Here is a 23264-nt window from a genome sequence, read left to right as displayed (position 1 = left end):
AATCTCAACACAGGGAGGCACACTAACATTCCATGATGTCACAGGACATTCTGATAAAGTGGTAGAGAGGGAAAACACGTAGAAACCATTTACCACACATCCTCTTCCGTTAGAGAACAACAGCAAGTAAGAAGTCAAGATGGAGCAGAAGGATTCAGAGGAGACTGTAGACACAAGAGCTAATCAAAGAGACAATTTGAAAAGCAAGAAACTCAAGCGTGAAAGCAGAAACAAGGGACAATAAAAAGAGGCATGTAGAAAGATAAACATAAGATGCACAAATGGTCATGATTAGAAAAAACACAAGAATGCAAATTACATAACATGCCCATCCACCCTCCTTAATAAAACAAGGTAGCGATCCTGGCAAATCAAGCAGGGTGTAACAACTGAATGGCAAAATGAGTGCAGATGGAAATAAGCACAAAAAGATGAACTAGCAACCTTCACAGAAAAAGGGGAAAAGGCCTGAAATAAAGACAACACTAGTCTTCATCGCTAATGCAAGACGTGCACTGCAACCTCCCCTTTAAGGGTACACCAAGAAAGGCAACCTTTAAACTGTGGAACAAAACAACTCCCCAAGAAAGGGTACACCAGAGGAAACTAACACCCCTGGAACAAAATACACAGTATCCACACACTAACAAAAGTGGGGGAACTACACCAAGAGGTAGCGCTGACAACGCACCCCGACTACCCACAAAAAGTGATGCAACTTAGACCAACACAGACAACCTCCCCTAACAAAAGGGTACACCATTGAACAAAGTAGAAATTGTTCAAAGCAACATCGCATAATGGCGGCGCTGACTACACACACCACCTTCCCCACAAAAGGGTACACAAGGATACTAATCCTTGAAACTTTTGAACAAAATAGTTACATGCAGACAACCTCCCCTAATAAAAGGGTACACCACGTGAAAGTGCGCAACATAACTTCTCCAAAGGGTAACAACAAGACCCTAGGAAACAAAATGTAGGCACTGACTGGCACCACAACCCCACAACCTCCCCTAAGTAAGGGTACACCATAAGTACTAACCCTAAGTACACGGATAGGGCATTAATGAGACACAAACACCCAAGCTGGCAAAGCAGTGTGAAACACAGGAAACACACCCTGTGAGACCAAACGTCCCCTATATATATAAATATACAGGGTACACCATAAGGTACAACATCGCCCTAGTTTCAAAATATGGCATTGACTTGCCACAGACCCTCCCCTAAATAAGGGTACACCGTAGGGTTAAAACATTGCCTTAGGAACCCAACCCAAACTCACAATGGTAGGGTACAGCATAAAACAACCACTGACCTACAACAACCTCCCAAAGGTAAATATAATAAACCATTATGCTCAACACACACACCAACCCACAACATACACTGAAAAACAAATAAGTTGAAGCATAAGCATGAAAATAAACAAAAGAATTCAGCTCCGGTGAGCGATATCTCACCCGAGGTCTTCTTAGGCAGAATTGCCCAAAAGTTCTGATGAGGGGTGACGTGCAGACAACCTCCGACCAAAACAAGAAGACAGCTGCAGGAGTTCTTCAAAAGTTGAGACATCCACAGTCCACAATCCCAGTAATTCGGCCAGTTGCAGAGCAGGCACCAACGAATCTGCGAAACTGCCTGACACTTGTAACTTTATTGAAAGATAACACCGTGGTTGGCAACGCTCGTGCGGGAGAACTGCATAGAAAGCTGCCGGAAACTGACAAGGGTAATGCAAACCCAAGATGGCGGTACGTCCGCACGACGCAAACAGGATGGCTCAAGGCACGTTGCTGCGCGAAGACTCCTGAGGGCAGCCAAGGCAAGAGGAACAAAGAAGAATGTCATAGACGTCGCTCGTGAAGAGGTAAGATGTGCGCGGCTTGTGCGCATTTTCAAATTCAAACATGAAGGGCCAGTCACACCCCCAAAGTAGTACATGCGCCCGTGTGCATATTCAATCCAAAAGATGCCGGCACAAGAGTGAAGGATGGGCGGCCACTCGCACCCACAAAGCTGTATATGTGCTCCGTGCTCCGTACTTCCAAATTGAAGGATGCCGGCACAAAAGTGAAGGAGGGGCGGTCACTCATTCCTACAAGTGCGAGAACGGGTAAATCCCAACGGCACACTGAAAATGTTAAGTGACACTCAGGTTCCACAAAAACCAACTAAAAAAAACGTGACTTCACTGACGAAGGTTGCTGTGCTTGAGAGTGTACTGCCAGCGCCAGGGCACCTCAATAAGAGCAAACACAAATAGTGCTCAAAATAAATGCCCACACTGTGTGAAAACCCACAATATACACACTGGTTGTAATAGAAGCGAACTGTCAATGCACACAAGAAGACCAGAAGGCACAACAGGGTGATCAGGCCCGCTGAGACAGTGGCTCTTGTAGCTGGGAACAGACAGTGTCCAGATGACAGCGAAATGGCAGTTAGTTCTCTCACAACACAGACGCCCAGGGTGCAGGCTGTCCAAGGTAAAAAGGACACTGGTGGGGTTAACTGGGCGTTACTCTGATCTCCAGGAGATAAACTTACTTAAATGTAGAACAGTCCTTGGTTTCCTTATAGCTGAGTTCCAGTATTCCTTCTTTGCAGCAAAGGTTAGTACAAAAACGTCGCAAAAATGTGGTACACAAACAAGGATGCGTAGTCCAGGTGTAGTAGAAGATCCCTCTTTATTGACAGGTAGTTAAGGTGGCAGGTTACAAGATAGGAAGTTACAAGGAGAAACCCCACCAGGAGAGAGCTACCAGCTCCTCAGCCTGAGATGACCAACTGACAATCTCAACACAGGGAGGCACACTAACATTCCATGATGTCACAGGACATTCTGATAAAGTGGTAGAGAGGGAAAACACATAGAAACCATTTACCACAAAAGTGATGCCTCCTGTTGATTTCTTCTAGTAAGCCCATATGACAGTCAGTGGTGCAAGCCTAGAGGGCAGTGTCCTATTTTGTTTGTATTGCTTGAATTTAATATGTAGGTATATTTTATAGTTGTTACAGGTAAGGTTGAACATTCTAATCGGGTCTGGAAAGGTAGGTTAAATAGATGTTCTATAAGAGGAGAAATGAAGGGGATGACTTAAAAGTTGGTAATTAAGCCAAGGTTTGTCTGTTTTTGTGACATGAGGCAGTCAATTTCAGGACATTTTCACATAATACAAGATGATGTGGTCTTTGTAGTAACGTCTGTTGGTGTAAAGTGTTAAAAGCTGCTAATAGGTCAAGCAGCACTTGGGTGGTCACTGGGGTGTCCACTGTGACTTTCAGGTAATCTGTTATAGCTATGAGGGCTTACTATGTGCCTCTCCTTGATTTGAATCCAGGTTGTTGGTCTGACACCTAGCCATTTTTCTCCGTAAACTTGGAAAGCAGAATAAAAACAGTTCTTTCTACGAATTTACCTAGAAACAGGCTTCTAGATATTGGTTTGTAGTTTGCCAAGTTGAATGGACCTAGGTTCTTGAGGAGTGGTCTAATGTATGATGTTTCAAACTGTGGCTGAAAATAACCTACTACACTGGACTAGTTCAGTGAGCTTGTAGTTACCCTCCAGAAATGGGTTGTGCCAAGGACATCTTTAAATATTTTTGAAGGTTCTGTGTTTGCGATAATAATGTAGTGTACATTTATTTCTGAGAGTGTGTTGAAAGTATTAAGTGGCAAAAGATTGGTGTTGTACCTGTTTGTTGTGGTTGTGCCATGTGTTGGATCTGGCCTTATTAAGGTACTTTCCCATCTCTTCAATTTTCAACATAAGTTCAATGAAAACTTTGGCACAGAAGGCTTTCAGTAGAAGTGTATGCGTATTTTGGTACTCTGGACTGCAGAATTCTGCTAGAATCTTGTGGTTTCTTAGGGTGGACAGTCAGAGTCAATTACACGTGCAGAATAGATTTCTTTTTGTTGTTCTGATGGCTGCTTAGTAAGCTCGATTATACTGGCCTAGTATGATTTTATCTTTTCATCCCTTGATTTCCTCAACACGATTTGTAGTTGGGGGAATTGTGTTTTCATTATTTTGATGCAATCATTAATCCATGTAGTTTTCTTCTTGTGTTTAATCATGGATGTGCTCTGTAATGGTATCTGGGTGGCGAGCGCAGGGGAGTTCCAGTTGTAGAAGGTGTATATGTCTTGAGTTTGCATACTTAGTGTTCCTCGGAGATGGGAGTTGAGCGTTATGAAGTTTAATTTTTTCCATGGTGTCCACATGCGTTTGGTAGTGGTGATTGTTGATATTTTTTAAATATTGCTATTGATAGGTGTTAATCCTCATGCTAATGATGCTGTAGTCGTTCCAGATTACCAGGAAGTTGTCAGTTACTGTGGCATGCACCAGGGGGAAACTAGAATGCCCAGTGTGTCCAGAGGAGTGATTTGTGCCATATACAGTTTGTGGGATATTGAAGGCCTCAAGGTAGGATTGATGGGTGGTGTTGTAGTTAGATTCATCTTGTTGAACTAGATAGTGATGTCTCCTAGAATGTATAGGCTGGGGAGGTTCAAAAGAGTCTTGGTCGCTGAACTTAATATGACATCCTTAAAGTTTCCATCTCTCTGCCACAGTTGGAAATAAATAGCTTCCTGAAGTGTGAAGCCAAAGTATATTTTAATACCGAAAAAGTCATTTTTTCCAACTTGTGTCCTTTTTTATATTTCTCTTTTCAGGAAATGCCCAACTCTGTTTTCCTTGTGATGGAGGTATGCAAATTTACACATTTACAATAAATGTTTCTATATGAAATGAATCTGTTTGCTTATGAAGTTGCTTGACAATGTTTTCTGGGTTCCATTATGAAATCTATTTTGTATTTTCCGCACTGAATAAGAGGGTTTGCTAGTAATTTGTGTTCCCTAAAGCAGTCTCAAAATGTTGCCACATGAAGTGCTAATAATGAAGCCTTCCCTGGAGGGATGATAGCCCTTGGTGCTTCATTTACCCATCTTCCATGCACCTATCCTTGCAAAAAAGGTGATGATATCTTGCAGTTGTCACCCTCCAATTCAAATCACCTTTTTAAAAGTGGATGGGGTTAACTTAAAGGTCGGGGTTCAGGGAAACTCTTCCAAGTGATTGTCTCTGCCCTCTCTGTAGGTATAGAAAAATAAATGGTGCTTCCCACCAAATATCTGGCTCTGCCATTAATATAACAAATACTATTGAAATGTTTTGGTTAAGTTAGTTAAAAAAATGAGTGCATATTCGAGGAATAATACTTGTAATTGACTGATTAACTCTTTTTATGCATTTGCATCTTCGCTTCTGTTGCATGTTTTATCTCTGAAGTGTTTGTTGCAGTCGCGGATTGGGGTGGGGAGGCCCGCTGGGAGGAGGTCATGATGGGGGAGGTGGGTGTTTAATTTAAAAATAAAAAATAAAAGTTAACTTACTTTCCCCGGCCGGGTCCGGAGTCGTCTCTGCTCTTCACAGGAGCAGGCAGCCTCCCTCCCCTCCCCTAAGCCAATCACAACGCTGCAGTGGCAGCGTTTTGCTTGGTTGGGACGCCGACCACACAGGCGTCTATGGGGAGACCATTTTCTCTATGTTGGCTGCAACATAGAGAAAAGGGAGAGTGCGTATGACTGTTTTGGTCGACCACACAGTCAGCGCCCTCAGAGTGGGCAAGACACTCGTTCCCTGCCCTAGAGCAGGACTGCCCGCCCCCAACCAAACCGTTCTGCTTTCTCACAGGGCGAGAAGCAGAAACATAAAATGGGATTATAAGATAAAATGGTATTCATAATACCATTTTATGTTTCTGCTTCTCGCCCGGTGAGAAAACAGTGGGGTGAGGCTCCTCTGCCCACATGGAGAAGACGCCCCTGATTTGTTGGCTTAGCTCATGCTTTAGTTTTCAAAGCCAAGTCACACCACTGGCACAATTTTCTCTCTGAATTTTTGTGCTTACCTACTGCCAGTGAGTAGAAGATCCTTCTTGCAGAGTGCTCAGTGTTCCAAAAACATTAATAAAATGGGTGCAATTTACCAGGAAATTCAGAGTGGGGCTACTAATTGAGATATGAGAACAGCTCACTTCAAGAAATGCTCCTAAATGTGCATGATTTAGCTGGAGCTATTTAACTGAACTATTCTCCAAGACTTTGGGTAATGGCAATGGAGCTTCGCACTCTGGATCATGCAATAATTTTTGTAAATGGCCTAGTGGTTTATAGGTTCTCTAATTTGCTTCAATCTCTGCCCTTTGTTAATAACTGTGATTTGAGTTTTAAATATATCTTTATTTGATGATCATCTGGGCCAGCAGAATTAGACAAAAGTGGTATCTTCAGCTAAGCAATGATGTAATAAAGTCCAGTATTGGCGATAGCTGAAGGCATGTGAGGCATTTCAAGGCCACATCACATAGCTTGCTGTCCATATAGGATAACGCTGGAAATGCAGTGTCAAGACAGTGCCCTTTGCAGCAGTGTCTCACAAACAAGTACAGTAAAAACCACCAACACGAACATTTCCTAATGCCTTTATCATGACTTCATGCTTAACTGGTCAGTTCCTAGTTTTAGTTGGTTGCCAGATGTAGCAAACCAAATTAGACTAGCTGAGAATTAGTGGAAGCAGCTACTCTCCTTATTTATGGAGTTGTTTTACTTTAGTCGTGTGCCGATATAAACAGGCATACTCTTAAACGTGGGAGCAATGGTCACCTTTTCCTTAAGGCGAAGTAAGTTAGTCAGTCCTTATACAAAACCACTAGCAAGGAGCATGTATTACAGCTGAGAGCTGCATTAATTATCTTTTGACTGGGAGGTAGGTGTGGCTAAAGATCTATCTATCCATCTATCTATCTATCTATCTATCTCTCTATCTATCTATATCTATCTATCTATCTATCTATCTATCTATCTATCTATCTATCTATCTATCTATCTATCTATCTATCTATCTATCTATCTATCTATCTATCTATCTATCTATCTATCTATCTATCTATCTATCTATCTATCTATCTATCTATCTATCTATCTATCTATCTATCTACTAATACTTGCACTGCTCCAGTTTCAAAAAGATGGACTTGTATTTTGCTCTACTCTTTTAGAACAATTTGGCCCAAGATGTTTACCGCCTCATTATAAGGAGCATTTCCAGTTAGACGTCTGCTCCACCACAGACCCCTGCATCTTGGCACCGAATTGTTTTGTCCTTTGCAGCCAAATGCAGAATCCCTCAATTTTGCAAAATATGTTAACATGGGTGGATTTTAAATTATAATTTTTTTTGCAGGAAAACTCGTAAAATAAAAATGTAGACTTTCACTCTGAAAGTATGAAAACACAAAGTATATCAAACTCCTGGTAATCTGTTCGGCGTTCTGGGCAGACTTTTGCAGATTTTGGTTGAAGAGAAACACTGCTGAAAAGTGTGACATTCTAAAAATTCTTAAAATTCTAAAAATGTTCTGTTGGTGTGTGTTCGGTGTTCGAGAATCAATAAGGAAACCACCGTCAGCAGAAAATGAGAAAGGGGGAAGCTTTCATAACATTGTGTAGGTGGGGTGTTATATTAGAACCGAAGGGGTCCCCAAGTGTCTCATAGATAATGAGAATGTGAAAGTGATGGATAGAATGCTTGAATTTATCTCGGCTATTGACAGTTTTTCGGTACCACACTGCAGTCCCTAACTTTTATTTTTATTTCTCACTATGCCCCGTCCCATGAGGAGTTATGTTGTGTCACATTGGGACATTACGCACAAGCCTTGCTGCTGCGTTTTGAACAGTCTGCAGTCTTCCTAGTAAATACTCCGGAAGTCCCATATACAGACTGTTCACGTAATCCAGTTGGGAGGTAACCAATGCATGCACCACAGTCTTTCTAAATTCCATGGGATGATAGTGGAGAAAGCTCCGCAGAGCCTTCATCTTCCAGAAACATTGCCCGACACATGGGCAATTTGAACTTTGCTGGACAATTGTGTGTCAAACTTGAAGCCCAAATTTCTGGCAGAAATAACTGGAAGAGGCGGAGGGTTTAGCTCACCTGGCCGCCAGAGCACTGACCCTGGAGTGGTGGATTGATTAAAGAAGAGAACCTCTGTCTTTTCTGTGTTCAATCTCAAACAGTTCTCTGACATCCATGAGGAAATATTCCGAAGACATTCCTTGAAATTAACAAAGGTCATCTCACTATTATCTTTAAAGGAGAACACTAGTTGTGTATCATCCGCGTATCAGACGACCTTCACCCCAAATTTCTCAATTACTGCTGCCAAAGGAGTGAGGTACACATTAAAAAGAGATGGGCTCAGAGCTGAGCCCTGTGGAACCCACACTTTGGAGAACCACTTGCTGCTTACGTTCCTCTAAAAATGAACGAAACCAGGCCCAGACCGTGCCTGACACCCCAAGATCCTTAAGTCTGTTTAAAAGGATCCTGTGCAACAAGGTATCAAAAGTTGGGGACAAGTCCAGCAGCACCAGCATCGCACACCTTCCTTGATCAACAGTTTCCCGAATAGTCTCTGCTACTTCCAGCAGAGCTGTTTCCGTACTATACCCGGGTCTAAAGCCGGATTAGGAGTCGTGGAAAAGATGGTTCGATTCTAGAAAATCCTTAAGTTGTTTCTATACTTCCTTTTCTAAGATTTTTGCTGGAGAAGGAAGAAGAGAAATTGGTCTAAAATGTTTAAGCTCCAAAGGATCAGCAATAGCCTTTTTTAAAATAGTCTGAACAAATGCATTTTTCGAACTATCTGGAAAGACCCCTGTTGTCAGCGATGAATTCCAGATTTCAAGCAGTAGCGGGAGAAACCAGGGTGCAAAAAGTTTGAAAAATCTGGCCGGTCATATATCCATAGGAGAGCCTGATTTTAACTTATTGAGCTCCCCCACCGCTGAATCAAACTAAAGGACGGAACTCTTCCCACGTGCGAGTCACCGACGATGTCTGAGATGGAGGGTCTGATGGTCTCGGGGGTGAAAAGGAGGAATAAATATCCTGAATTTTTGTCATAAAGAAGGTGGCTAGATGGCTAGACGGAATAGTACTTTTCAATACTACCGGTTTCATGAATCCCTGAGCAATTAAAAAAAATTATTTCACTGATTTGTTTGAGGAGCTAATTTGATTGGCAAAAAAAGTTTTAATGGACTTACGTTGTAAAGCATGACATTTTTTTTGCGCTGTTTTATAAATGCACTTATCCACCGGCTCGTAGTGTTTGCGCCAAACTCGCTCCAACCTTTTGCACAAACTCTTCTCCACTCGGAGCTCATCCATAAACCAAGGCGCAGAGGGTTTATTCCGGGTACACTTCCTATTTTTCATTGGGGCTTTGATATCCAATGCTTTGGTGACCCACTGATTAAAAATCAGTGCATCATGGCTAGGATCTCCAGTAAGCACGGGGGAGGTAGACTGTGATAGGAAAGCCATAGAGTCAGTAGAGACCCTACTCCAGTTTCTCCTGACCTCGTGGAAAGTACTAGCCAGGTCTTTGCGGTGAGGCCTGCAAATGCTAAAAGGTACCACACAATGATCCGACCAAGTTATAGGAAGCGGGACCTCCACCTGTAATGTTTGATCATTAGTGAAGATTAAATCTAGCATATGGCCTTCCATTTGTGTAGGTGCTGTTACCTTCTGTGCCAGATTTAATCCTTTTAGGGAATCTTCCAACTGCGTCGCTAAAGAGCAGTTGGAATCATCCATATGGGCATTAAAGTCTCCAAGAACTGTCAGGTTGGTATATTTCAATGATAACCCAGCAATGATGTCATAAAGTTTCAATAACTGGGCTCCGAGGATATTATGGGGTCTGTAGACCAATAATCCTGCCATCGGAGAAACTTTAGCGGGTCTAACACAGTAAGACATAGCCTCAATTTGCCCCAGGTTCTCAATTCCCTTGAATGTAATCTGCCAATAGTCTCTTGTAATAATTGCAAGGCCCCCACCAGCCCTATTTTCTGCCCGATTTACCGTGGAAATCCTATAGCCTGCTGGAGTAGCTAGTGCTATACATGGGTTAGAGCAGGGGTACTCATGGTACGGCCCGCGGGCCGCCAGCGGCCCGGCAAGCCTTCCCTGGCGGCCCGCGAACCTTGCAGACATCGCCTGTGTTTTACATTTTTTTTTTAAGTGTGTCAGGAAACACCCCTGCGGCAGCGAGACTCAGACAGCAGCTCTGTGGGGGCCGGGCGATTCCTGTCATAGTCAGAGTGGGGCTCCAGGGGCGCTAAGAGGTGAACAAAGCCTCATTAACACGCGAATGGTCTTTTAAAGACCTGTGAAATGCTTGGTGGTGTGTGTGCGTGTGTGTGTGTGTGTGTTTATCTGCACATATATAATTGTGCTATTGTAATCTAATCAGTGTGGTCCTGAACAGAAGTATCTTACACAGCAGCACAAAAACTAATATAAAGCCTCCGGAAGACAACTCATCACATGACGAACTGCACCCCTTCGATGTGGGGTTTGGCACGTGCGATAGACGAGGTGTGACCCAGCAGGGCTACAGCACACCCTGAAGGGGAGGCGAGGACCCTTCTAGATTCGCCTCCATGCCATTTTCAGCACATGCCAACTTGCATATTTCTGAAAGAATTCATGCTGAAAAACACATTTGTTCGGCACCTAGATATTAGCACAGCCCTCAGTGACTACCAGGGTACTGACTGCTGTGTGTGCCGGCTGGGAAAGTGGTCAGTCAGTAGCGGGTAAAATGAGCCCAGTGGCTTTCCATAATGCAAACAATTCGGATCACGCACTAAATGCTTCGCAAGAGACAGAAGCATGACGTCAGAAGCACACAGTAGCAGCGCATTAACCGGAACCTGTAATGCAGATTAATGTACAGGAGCTTCCCTTGTGACAGCCTCATAAATAAGGCATCAAACCTAGTCCAACTGCACATGCAACTATTTCTGTGTACACATTTGTTTGCCTCTGAAGCAGCTTCCATGACACTCACAGAACAGCGGGTTTACTTTGATTCTTTAAAATAAAAGCAATAGGTATTATGTTGTCTTTGGAAACGTGTTCTATTCGCAAAACTCCTGAAAGCTCAATGTATACATCACAATACCTAAGACTTGCTCTTTTCTTCTGTCTTCGTCTCAGAGAAAGTATCGCTTGACAGTACCTCGACTGTCACCCACAGCACCCGTGCTTTCATGCACCCTCTGCTGCTTCCTGAAATGATGTAGGAGTCATTCAAAACTCCCGGCTTCACCTCACAAACTGCATGACCGTCCCACGCCATCTGCCTTAACCACACAGCGCTCAGTACTTTTATACACCTCTGCGTTCACTGCATGAAACTTTTGGTTTTTCCAGTACTTCTACCCTCTCCTACAAATAATGCACGACTTTCTCACGTCTTGTGTCTGTCCCTGCTTTCCCAAAAACAACAAGTGATGGATCGAATGTGGATCAATGTCACACATTCCCCCAGTCAAAAGATCTGGGCCCGAATCCATCGTCTTTTTGCACTCCACACCACCCTGGGTTAGAGAATGGCGATATGCAAATCAGCTCTGACCCTGTTGCCCCATGGGAACAGTCCAGTCCGAACTACAAAAGCCATGTCCTTCCCAGAACGGAATCAAGCATCCGAGGACCGGACCGGTTTCGAGGTAACACCTCTCATCAGCCCGGCTAGCTTGACTCCAAGTGGTGTGGAGTGCCTGGGACCCACGTCTGGGCATCCCCAGCGCACTTAGGGCGGCAATTGCAAAAACAACAAGTGATGGACCGAATGTGGATCAATGTCACACATTCCCCCAGTCAAAAGATCTGGGCCCGAATCCATCGTTTTTTTGCACTCCACACCACCCTGGGTTAGAGAATGGCGATATGCAAATCAGCTCTGACCCTGTTGCCCCATGGGAACAGTCCAGTCCGAACTACAAAAGCCATGTCCTTCCCAGAACGGAATCAAGCATCCGAGGACCGGACCGGTTTCGAGGTAACACCTCTCATCAGCCCGGCTAGCTTGACTCCAAGTGGTGTGGAGTGCCTGGGACCCACGTCTGGGCATCCCCAGCGCACTTAGGGCGGCAATTGCAAAAACAACAAGTGATGGACCGAATGTGGATCAATGTCACACATTCCCCCAGTCAAAAGATCTGGGCCCGAATCCATCGTTTTTTTGCACTCCACACCACCCTGGGTTAGAGAATGGCGATATGCAAATCAGCTCTGACCCTGTTGCCCCATGGGAACAGTCCAGTCCGAACTACAAAAGCCATGTCCTTCCCAGAACGGAATCAAGCATCCGAGGACCGGACCGGTTTCGAGGTAACACCTCTCATCAGCCCGGCTAGCTTGACTCCAAGTGGTGTGGAGTGCCTGGGACCCACGTCTGGGCATCCCCAGCGCACTTAGGGCGGCAATTGCAAAAACAACAAGTGATGGACCGAATGTGGATCAATGTCACACATTCCCCCAGTCAAAAGATCTGGGCCCGAATCCATCGTTTTTTTGCACTCCACACCACCCTGGGTTAGAGAATGGCGATATGCAAATCAGCTCTGACCCTGTTGCCCCATGGGAACAGTCCAGTCCGAACTACAAAAGCCATGTCCTTCCCAGAACGGAATCAAGCATCCGAGGACCGGACCGGTTTCGAGGTAACACCTCTCATCAGCCCGGCTAGCTTGACTCCAAGTGGTGTGGAGTGCCTGGGACCCACGTCTGGGCATCCCCAGCGCACTTAGGGCGGCAATTGCAAAAACAACAAGTGATGGACCGAATGTGGATCAATGTCACACATTCCCCCAGTCAAAAGATCTGGGCCCGAATCCATCGTTTTTTTTTTCCCTGCTTTCCAGCACTTCTGCCTGCAGCAACTGTGTGTGTGTGTGTCTCAGCACGGGCGCAGAGGGAGAGGAGGTGAGGGAGACCTCAGAGTGAGTGAGGATGACAGAGGGAAGGAAAGGAGAGAGACAGAGGGAAGGAGGCAGAAGGGAGGGGGAGGGAGGCAGACCTCAGAGTGAGGGAGAGGGAAGGAGAGAGAGGGAGACAGAGGAAAGGAGAGAGAGAGAGACGGAGGGGAGGAGGGAGGGAGGCAGGCAGAGGGAAGGAGGGAGGCAGAGGGAAGGAGGGAGGCAGAGGAGGGAGGGAGGCAGAGGAGGGAAGGAGGCAGAGGAGGGAAGGAGGCAGAGGAGGGAAGGAGGCAGAGGAGGCAGGGAGGCAGAGGAGGCAGGGAGGGAGGCAGAGGGAGGCAGAGGGAGGGAGGGAGGGAGACAGACCTCAGAGTGAGGGAGAGGGAAGTAGAGAGAGGGTGACAGAGGGAAGGAGGGAGAGGGAAGGAGAGAGAGGGAGACAGAGAAGGAGGGAGAGGGAAGGAGAGAGAGGGAGACAGAGGGAAGGAGGGAAAGGGGAGGAGGGAGAGGGACAGAGGGGAGAGAGGGAAGGAGCGAGAGGGAGACCTCAGAGTGAGGGAGAGGAAAAGAGAGAGGGAAACAGGGGGATGAGAGAGAGAAAAAGGGGGAGGGAGAGGGAAACAGGGGGAGGGAGAAGGAAACAGGGAGAGGGAAACAGAGTGAGGGGGAGGGAGACAGAGTGAACGAGAGAGGGAGGATGAGAGAGGGGGAGGGAGAGAGAGGGAGGGAGAAAGAGAAAGAGAGGGAGAGAGGGAAGGAGAAAGAACGAGAGAGAGAGAGATGTGTGTATGCCGGGTCTGGTGGCTCAGTGGACTAAGGTGTCCGCTGCAGGGATCTGTGATAAACCTCATGGTCACAGTTTTTTTTGTTGCTCTAGCTCCGCCCCCTCCCCCACTAACCCCGCCCCCACCGGTGCGGCCCTCGGACACAAACCACACTGTAAATTTGGCCCCCGAGAGAAAGTTTGTGAGTACCCATGGGTTAGAGCTATCTCGCAGCCAGGTTTCAGTTAGGAACATAATGTCTCAGGCATTCGTCTTTAAATTAAACCAGATATCATCTTGCATGTTTTGGCAGCGATCTACAATTTATAAGGCATGCCTTAATGGCATTCTCTTTGGGGTCCGTGCAGGCGCGTAACACCCATTGAACTCACCGGGCTTCAGCCCCGCCCCCCCGTCGTGTGTGGCAGCCCGGGCTGAGACAGATCCCGGGCACACACACAGCCGCACCGAACGTTTCACAGGTCTTTAAAAGACCATTTGAATGTTGATTAGGCCTTGCAGTTGTTTCACCCCTTCTAAGAGCCCCTGCGGCTCCACTCTGCCTACTGATTAAAGGTTCAGCCCCCCCCCCCCCCCCCAAAAAAACTTTTCTTAGCCCCCCACAAAATTTAGCTCTAGTTGCGCCTCTGGGTCCGTGTATAGCCCAGGTGAATGAACTCCAAGCCTGTCTTTATCTTCACTGACCTCGTCCAACCTGAAGTTACAAGTCTGGCAATAATACTCACAGAGACTGCCTTCCTTATGTCCTTCTAATCCTGGGACCAGGCATGCAGGCCTATTGCAGTTTCCAGCATTCGCTATGCTGTGCATATTCCGCAATCTGGTGGTTGGGTCCGGAATCGTAGTCTTTTTTTCTCTTTTTTTTTTTTGTAGCCCAGGTGGGCGTCGACGTCCCACCATTTGGTGTACCTTCGGTGGCGTCGGCATGCTTCCGGCGGAAGCTACCACCCTTGGGCGCCATCTTCAGATTCTTTTTTCCGCCGTTGGGTCTGGATCGTCGCAGGAAGCTCCAGAAGTTTTGGAGGAAAAAAAAGGAGAAAATACAACTACTATTCAACGGTGAAGACCGGAAAAGTTGAGGAGAAGAAGACCATCAGAGAGGAGATGACAAAGAAAGAGAAGAACTTCGAGATCTTCGACGTCCTTGGAGGAATGCGCATACATGGGGCCCCCTGAGCGCAGGGATGTACAAGACTCCGTTTAAATTCTGAAAAAACTGCCACCACAAGTTCGCGCCAAAGGACCAACACCCGGTCTGCAACCTCTGCCTGCCTGTCGACCACGAGAGCAGAGACTGCAACGCCTGCTCCGTCTTCAAGCCGAAGACACTCCGAGTTCGAGAGAAGCAGAGGATAGCTCATCGCACGATGCAGGGCAAGGGCCAGGCCCCGACGCTTTACGAACTGGGCCTCTCCACCGATGACGAGGACAACATCGCCGAAGGTCCAGAGGACTTCACGGTCGCAGAGACCGATAAGAAAACGCCTGATAAGGTAGGAGAGTCTACGGCCCCGAAAACCCCCTCAGGGCCTCGAAAACCAGAGGCGGACCCTCGAAAGGCAGAGTCTAAAGCCTCGAAAGGAGCACCGGCGCCGAAAAGTTCGACGGCCGAAGCTGCATCCTCTGAAAAAGAGCCCAGCGGATCCTTCGACAAGGACTCCCGGAGGCAGAAGACCGGCGAAAAGCAGAGGTCGTCGAAGCACCCCCCGAAAAAGGGTCTTCGACGTCGAAGACACCGCCGAAAAGAGCAGCCGAATCGCTCGACGACGACCAGGCCGCAGAGATGCTGAGAAAGAAAAGAAGGCTCGAGGCCGAGATGGAGAACATCCTCCAGAGAAAGAAAGACTTCGACGATAAAAAATGAAAATTTACAAGATCCCCTCGAGGCCGGCAACGTCCATCGCGGAGGTGGTACAACAGGAGGAGTTCGACGTCGAAGATCCGCCAAAAACTCCGGAGTTCTCGGAGCACGAAGAGGAAGAGGACCTCTATTATAATGAAGAGGATTACGGGGACCAGCAGTCAAGCTACGGCTCGGGTTCCTCGACGGCCCAGGACTAGGAATGGCAGGACATCGAGGCCGAAAACCCGGAGGAGGCGGTGGAGACATATCCGTCGAGGCCTTTGCCACCGGACGACATCGGGGCATACAACGAGGTCGTGAGGAAGGCAGCAGCAGCTTATGGGGTGAAGCTAGAGGAGGAAAAGCCAAAAGCAGATTTCCTGCTGGAAACATTGCTCCCCACACAGACAAGAAGCCAATTCCTTCCCATGCTGAAAAGCATCACAGATCAGGGGAAGGAAGCCTTCAAGGACCCGGCTACATGTAGATCAGTAACGCCGAGGACAGAAAAGAAATACAAATTCTCCTCACAGGACCCAGCTTATATCAAGGGGTCCGTCACAGCTGACTCTATTATCGCTGCAACGGCCAGAAGAAGGGCCAACGTCCCAACAACATCTGGCCCTCCACCTGACAAGGAAAGCAGGAGGATGGACCTAACGGGCAGGAAAATAGAGCGAAATGCCGCAACGCACTGGCGGATGGCGAACTCGAACGCCCTCCTAAATAGACATCAATACCAACATTGGGATGAGATGGAGCAATTGCTCAAGCACCTCCCGGAGCAATACCGTGAGAGGGCATCACACTTTGTGGAAGAGGGGAAAAGCATTGCTAACTCGTGCCTGAAGACAGCCTTGGATGGGGCTGAAACATCCAGCAGACTGATGGCTATAGGCATCTCAGAGAGAAGGCAAGCCTGGCTCAGGATCTCATGCTTTAAAGCGGAGGTTCAGAATAACATCCTGAACACACCCTTCAATGGTGAAACGCTGTTCGGAGCCCCAGTTGATGAGAAGCTCACACAACTGAAGAAGGACAATGAGACGGCAAGGTCCATGGGAGCCCTGCAATTCAGGGGGATGAGAAGGGGCACTCCTACGCGGAGGCCAAACGGCAGAGGTGGAAGCCAGCGGGGAGATTCTCACCAGACGTTCCACCAGGGACAACAGAGTAACAACCAAGGTCACCAGGGCCAACAGAGACAAAACTGGAACTACCAGAACAGGGGCCAGTCCTTTGGTTCAAGAGGAAATGGACGAGGACAAAGAAGAAGAGGCGGCGAACAACCCCCCTCTAAGTGACTGCTCACGAGAAAAGGTGCTCAACCACCCAAACCCTCTGGGGGAAGAGCACGGAGAAACAAAGAGGAGAGGGATACACGGACGGGACACAAAAGATCATGTAACTCCTGTAGGAGGCAGGCTAACATTTTTTCTCCAGGAGTGGAGAAAAATCACCACAGACAAGTGGATACTGAACATCATGCAGTTCCGATACTGCATAGAGCTGCTAAAGAATCCACCAAACAGAAAGCCAAAGAGAAGAGAGCACTCTGGAACAGAGCTACAACTGCTCCAAAAGGAAGCTCAAGAACTACTCCTCAAAGAGGCCATCGAAACAGTCCCATTCAAGGAACGGAACAAAGGAGTGTACTCCAACTACTTCCTGGTACCGAAAGTGGACGAAAGCCTAAGACCCATCCTAGACTTACGGTTCCTAAACAAATACGTAAAGACCCAAAAATTCAAGATGACGTCCCTGCAAGAAGTCATCCCACAGATAAAGGCCGGGGACTTCTTGTCCACCATAGACCTCAAGGACGCGTACCTGCATATCCCAATGAACAGGCAGCACAAGCACATGCTAAGGTTCGCAGTGAACAACGATCACTACCAGTTTACAACCCTGGCCTTCGGTCTAAAATCCGCACCAAGGGTGTTCACCAAATGCCTTGTGGCAGTAGCCGCGCATCTGCGAAGGGAGGGGATACACGTGTACCTCTACCTAGACGACTGGCTGGTAAAGGCAAGCTCGTACAGGACATGCAAGGATCACACACAGCAAGTCACGAGAACGCTAACTGGCCTGGGTTTCTCCATACACTGGGGAAAATGCTCAATGGAACCGGAGCAGGTGAAGATCTTCTTGGGTGCTCAAATCAACACCATCCAATGCAGAGTGTCACCCAGCGAAAAGAGGACACTCAGCCTACTGAGGGAGAAACGTCACTACCTGAAGGGGCGAGCTCTGACAGTGAGTACAGTGAGCAAGATCTTAGGGATAATGGCGTCGTGCATACACCTGGTCCCCAATGTACGCCTACAGATGAGACCACTCCAAAAGTGGCTACAACAACAATGGTCACAAGCTACAGGAAGTTGGGAGGATCTAGTGGTTGTGACGCACCGGGTGCAGGAAGAAATAAGGTGGTGGACCAAGGAACGGATAACAGTAGGGAAACCTCTAACACCACCTGACCCAACAGTGACCATTACCACAGATGCATCCCAAGAGGGGTGGGGCGCACATATGAACAAGCTCAGAGTGAGAGGCCTGTGGAGACCTACAGATGCGGTCAGGCACATCAATTACCTAGAGCTGAAAACAGTGTTGCTGGCACTCAAGGCCTTCCAGAGACACCTGTACAGCCAGAAGGTGCTGATACAAACAGACAACACCACAACAATGTTTTACATAAACAAACAAGGGGGAACTCAATCATTTCCCCTGTCGAACTTGGCACAGGAAATCTGGAGATGGGCAATACCACTCAAAATAGACCTGCTAGCCATACACCTGCCAGGGAAGGACAATGTAGAAGCGGACTGGCTCAGCAGGCAGACTTCAGCATCCCACGAGTGGGAACTCAATATGCAGGAGACAAAGAAACTATTCAGGAGATGGTGCACTCCGACAATAGACCTATTTGCAACACGCCGGAATGCAAAATGCCAATACTTTGCATCCAGGCAACCAGAAGCACAATCACAGGGGAATGCCTTATGGATAAGCTGGGCAAAGACATTTGCCTACGCTTTTCCCCCGATACCGCTGATCCCCAGGGTTCTGAACAAATGCATGACAAGCACCATGACCCTGATCCTGGTGGCACCGCAATGGGCCAGGCAGACCTGGTACTCTCAGATAATGGAGATGGCGCAGGGGCCTCCCCACAAGTTCCCAAAAAGAAGAGAACTACTGTCCTTGGAAAACGGAGAAGTGCTACACCCAGAGCCGGAGAGCCTCAACCTCTCAGCCTGGCTCCTGAGGACTTAGAGTTCACACATCTAAAACTACCAGAGAGCACCCTGAGAGTGCTGCGAGAGGCAAGAAGGCCCAGCACACGCAAATGCTATGGGGCAAAATGGCAAAGATTCACTCAATGGTGTCGAAAGAAAAAACTGCACAGAAAAATGACAAGGGAATCTACGGTGCTGAGGTACCTCACGCACCTAATAAAGGCAAAACTAAGCTCGTCTTCGCTAAGGGTACACCTGGCAGCGATTGTGGCATACACAAGAGGAGAAACAGGGAGAAGTTTCTTCACATCGCAGGTCGTGAAAAGATTCTTGGAAGGGGCTAAAAGAATAGCGCCACCAAAAAGAATGCCACCACCGGCATGGAACCTGAATGTAGTACTGACAGAACTCATGAAAGCACCTTTCAAACCAATGTACAAAGCATCACTGCAAATGCTGACTATGAAAACAGCCTTTCTGGTAGCAATCACATCACTACGAAGAGTGAGCGAACTGCAGGCTCTAACACTACAGGAACCCTACATTCAGATACACAGTGACAGGGTCGTAATGAGAACGGACCCACACTTTATGCCGAAGGTGGTGTCGAGATTTTACATGAATCAAAGTATTCAGATCCCTAGCTTCTTCTAAAACCCCACTACAAGCGCTGAGAGAGCACTCCACACTCTAGACGCAAGAAGGGCAGTGATGCACTACATGGAAAGAACGAAAGGACACAGGAAGACAAAACAGTTCTTCGTATCCTTTGCAAACAGTTACATGGGTAAGCCAGTGACGAAAAACACCATAGCTCGATGGATCGCACAAACTATTCAGTTCTGCCACAAGCAAGCGGGCCAAGAACTAACAGGAGGGGCACAGGCCCACTCAACTAGGAAGAAAGGAGCAACAATTGCCTTTCTGGCCAACACACCAATTCAGGACATATGCCTGGCGGCAACATAGGCTTCAGTGCACACGTTCACTAAGCACTATTGCGTGGATGTTCAAATGAACAAGGAAGCACAAGTAGGACAAAAAGTGCTTCAACATATTTTCAACAGCCAACGCTCATCTTCCACCCAGCTGCCACAAAAGTAACAGAAACCGCGACAAAATCTATGCACAGCATAGTGAATCCAGAAAGATTCACGCTGCAAAACGAATAGTTTCTTACCTGTCGGTGTAGTTTTGCAGCTTGAAGATCTTTCTGGATTCACTAGCGAACCCACCCGCCTCCGCCAGAAAGATGAGGCTGGAAAAGAAGGTGGAAACACTTAAAGAAAGAAAGTTAAAGCTTACAAGATACGTGAAAAGAATTAAAAAAAAAAAAAGGATTAACAAACCTAGCCATGGATTCACTACAAACACAGAAAAGGAAAAAGAGACAGAAAAAAGAATCCGAAGATGGCGCCCAAGGGTGGTAGCTTCCGCCGGAAGCATGCCGACGTCACCGAAGGTACACCAAATGGTGGCACGTCGACGCCCACCTGGGCTACAAAAAAAAAAAAAGAGAGAAAAGACTACGATTCCGGACCCAACCACCAGATTGCGGAATATGCACAGCATAGTGAATCCAGAAAGATCTTCAAGCTGCAAAACTACACCGACAGGTAAGAAACTATTCGTTATTGAGTCTTCACGGGCAGCATGGCTGGCGCTGTCCGCGATCCAGACGCGGACGGGCAGAGACGGGCTTAACTTTGGCGTCATCTGCCCCCTTTTATTCAGGGCGTGTGCGACAGCGAGGCGTGAAGCGGTGAGTCAGAGCCGCTAGCCTCCTAACAGGACGATATTTTAAAAGAGTATGCCCCCCCGGAACATTAGACACAGCTCCACTAATTCCCAGCACACAGTTGCAATTTTTAAAACAAATACTAAAATCGGTAATTCGGCAAGTTTGACACCCCTCCCTCAAGCCCTGCCACAGCTTGGTTGAGTAATTGTCAAACAAATACATTCAAACATCAACACAATGGTAAAAGATACAAATCATAAGATACACATAAAATTCCCTAAACATTTCAAGATTCCTATGAACTCATAAGTAGGGTCTCTATTCATTAATCTTGGTCGAAGGGATTTACATATTCATTGCACGCAGTATTTTCTTTAAATGATGCTTCAATGTACAGAAGTGTTCACAAGCATAAGGTGCCAGAAAGTAGAAAAGAAAAACGCCAACTACCAGACAGTAATTCAAAGGATGAACCACAGGAAGAACCGGTGCCAAGAAAAAGACCAGAATAACCCACAAACAGCTACTGCGATCAAAATACCTGACTAAAGTACATCACCATCAGCGCACACAAGTGTATTATTCACACCCAAAGATGTCTACAACAAATCAATAACACAACAAAAACTATTCCTTACCAATAATAAGCTATAACGTACTCTAGGAAAGTCCGCCAATTAGTGAAAAGTCTGTGATGGCTGAAAGAAAACACACAGGATGCCAACATTATAACCTAGCTACATTCAAAGGGCATAAAGGCCATATTAAAAGCAGCCTTGGTCTATTACAATATAAGCAGTCCAGTCCGAACTGCCCATCCTCTCCTCTCTAAACCAGAATACAAGCAACCCACGACCGGTTTCAGCCTTTTTGGACATCTTCACTTTGGTGCGCCTTGGATCCAGTAAGCACTAGACCACTTATGTGCATGCCTGTCACACTTGGGGCGTCAGAAGGAAGATTACAAAAATGGGATTAATGGAATGCTTGAATTCATCTCCAGGCCAAATCACACTCTATTATTTGTTTTACTGACCACACCACCTCAGATTGAGCTATATGCATATCAACAATGTTCATACTCTAATAGGAAATCTCCAGACCGCAGTGCCAAGCCAGGTACCCTGAACCGGAACACAAACATCCCAAGACCTGTTTCAGCCAATTTGGGCCTCTTCAGTCAGATGGAGCTTGGTTCCACTGGTCCAGTGGCCTGTTCCTTTTGGATCATGACCAAGACCGATTTGCACTAGGTAGGTCTCTGTCTAGAGTGGCACATTGGATGAAAAACGATGCTCTGCTATACCGTCCAAGCAATTGTTTGCAGCCGAGATTAAACTAAGCATCCCTAATATCACCTTGTTGTTTTCGTCATAGATAATCAGAGCAAATAGCTCTCCTGTTGTGTCCTGTTATGTTGTGACACTGGCTACAAATCCTGCCCTGTTGTAGATAACTTCACCTAGGTGACTATGGTGTTCAGCGTCATCAGTTTCTCCTCTTTGCTACTCGCTTATAAGTCGGCAAAAGTAAAGAATGATAGTGAGGGGCATGCATCTATAGTGAGTAGGTAAGGGACACTGGGGCACAATGTATAAAATAAAAAATCTGTTGATGCTGCTGTCCCATTCCTTATCTTCACTCCCACCTACCCTTTCCGCTATATTCAGAAGCTTTATTTCCTACCTTCATGGCAGCGGAGCATGACAGGCACGCCAGTAGGTCTAACGTGTGACGCAGGGCCATATACAATAGCCCAACCAGGTGTGCTGCGTCCTTATGTGCCAATGCAGCTAAATCCACATCACCCTCGGGTACTTTTGAGGACCTGCAGAAGAGCTTCTCTTTTTCCCACAGGCAGGTAATGAAACGTGTTCATGGCTATGGCTGAACAACTGTACAAAATGACTTTAAGGGGCTACTGCCTCCTTGCGGACCAAACCGCAAGACCCCTTCATCTGCGTCCTGTACTATATCGGCCTGATCCCATCTTTCTACCTTGGTTTAGCAATGTGTGTGACTAATCTGCACAAGTCTTATTTATCATATTGGTTTTCATATTGTTTTGTTTTTTTGGGTTCAGACACCCACACCGCGGACCTGACACTGGACAGGACCTAGCAAAGCAGCACGTAGTTCTCCCGCCTGTTTCTGCAGTCAGGGGGTGGTGTCGCGCTGGTGTTAGTGAGATATGATGCTGATCAGTAACCAGAGAACGCCCTGTTGCTCCTTCACTTCGTGTCCTCCTTTGAAAGCAGCGACAGACTTGTTTCCTCGACCCCTCAATTCTTCCTATACTCCTGTTTGAGTGGCCAGACTTTCTCATGCCCAGGGCTATGAATATTAGTTTAAAACAAGTCCTAGTTTAGACTATAAATTATTCCACCATTTATAGTCCACCCTACGTAGAGAAAGACTTTTTCTGGTTTTCTTAGTGTCCACAAAAAGGTGGTCTTGTATATAAAGTTTAATAAACGTTACAATAAACTTCTACACGTTGACAGGATTAATCCTATTTTACTAGTATTGATGAGGCGTTTTGGGGACTGGAACAGTTACTACAGTGTCACAACTTGCTTTTACCGTGACTTTTTCTGCCAAATATTACGGGTTAGCTGTATTTAGCTGGTTAATATTTTGCATGTCTAGTTAAGTCAACTAATTACATTTTCTTTGTTCACAGTATTGCAATGGTGGAGATCTGGCAGACTACTTGCAAGGTAATTGATTTTTATGCAGTGCTCTTACAGCTAGTTTTTTTTTTTTTTGCGACA

The 23264-nt window shown here is 46.6% G+C and overlaps 1 protein-coding gene across 1 annotated transcript in view; it reads left to right on the top strand.

The window, feature by feature from the left end:
- The first annotated feature begins 4700 nt into the window (after positions 1-4700).
- ULK2 (unc-51 like autophagy activating kinase 2) overlaps positions 4701-23264 on the top strand; it is a 480539-nt gene continuing 461975 nt past the window's right edge. The window contains exons 1-2 of the mRNA XM_086948387.1: positions 4701-4731; positions 23174-23210. Of these exons, the coding sequence (XP_086804513.1) occupies positions 4702-4731; positions 23174-23210 (67 nt within the window). The 5' untranslated portion in view covers position 4701. The remainder of the gene's footprint in view (positions 4732-23173; positions 23211-23264) is intronic.

Source organism: Lissotriton vulgaris, unplaced genomic scaffold, assembly GCF_964263255.1.
Source record: "Lissotriton vulgaris unplaced genomic scaffold, aLisVul1.2 SCAFFOLD_740, whole genome shotgun sequence".
Taxonomy (NCBI): domain Eukaryota; kingdom Metazoa; phylum Chordata; class Amphibia; order Caudata; family Salamandridae; genus Lissotriton; species Lissotriton vulgaris.
Note: the sequence above shows the minus strand (reverse complement) of the source record. Positions and strands in the feature narration are given on the sequence as shown.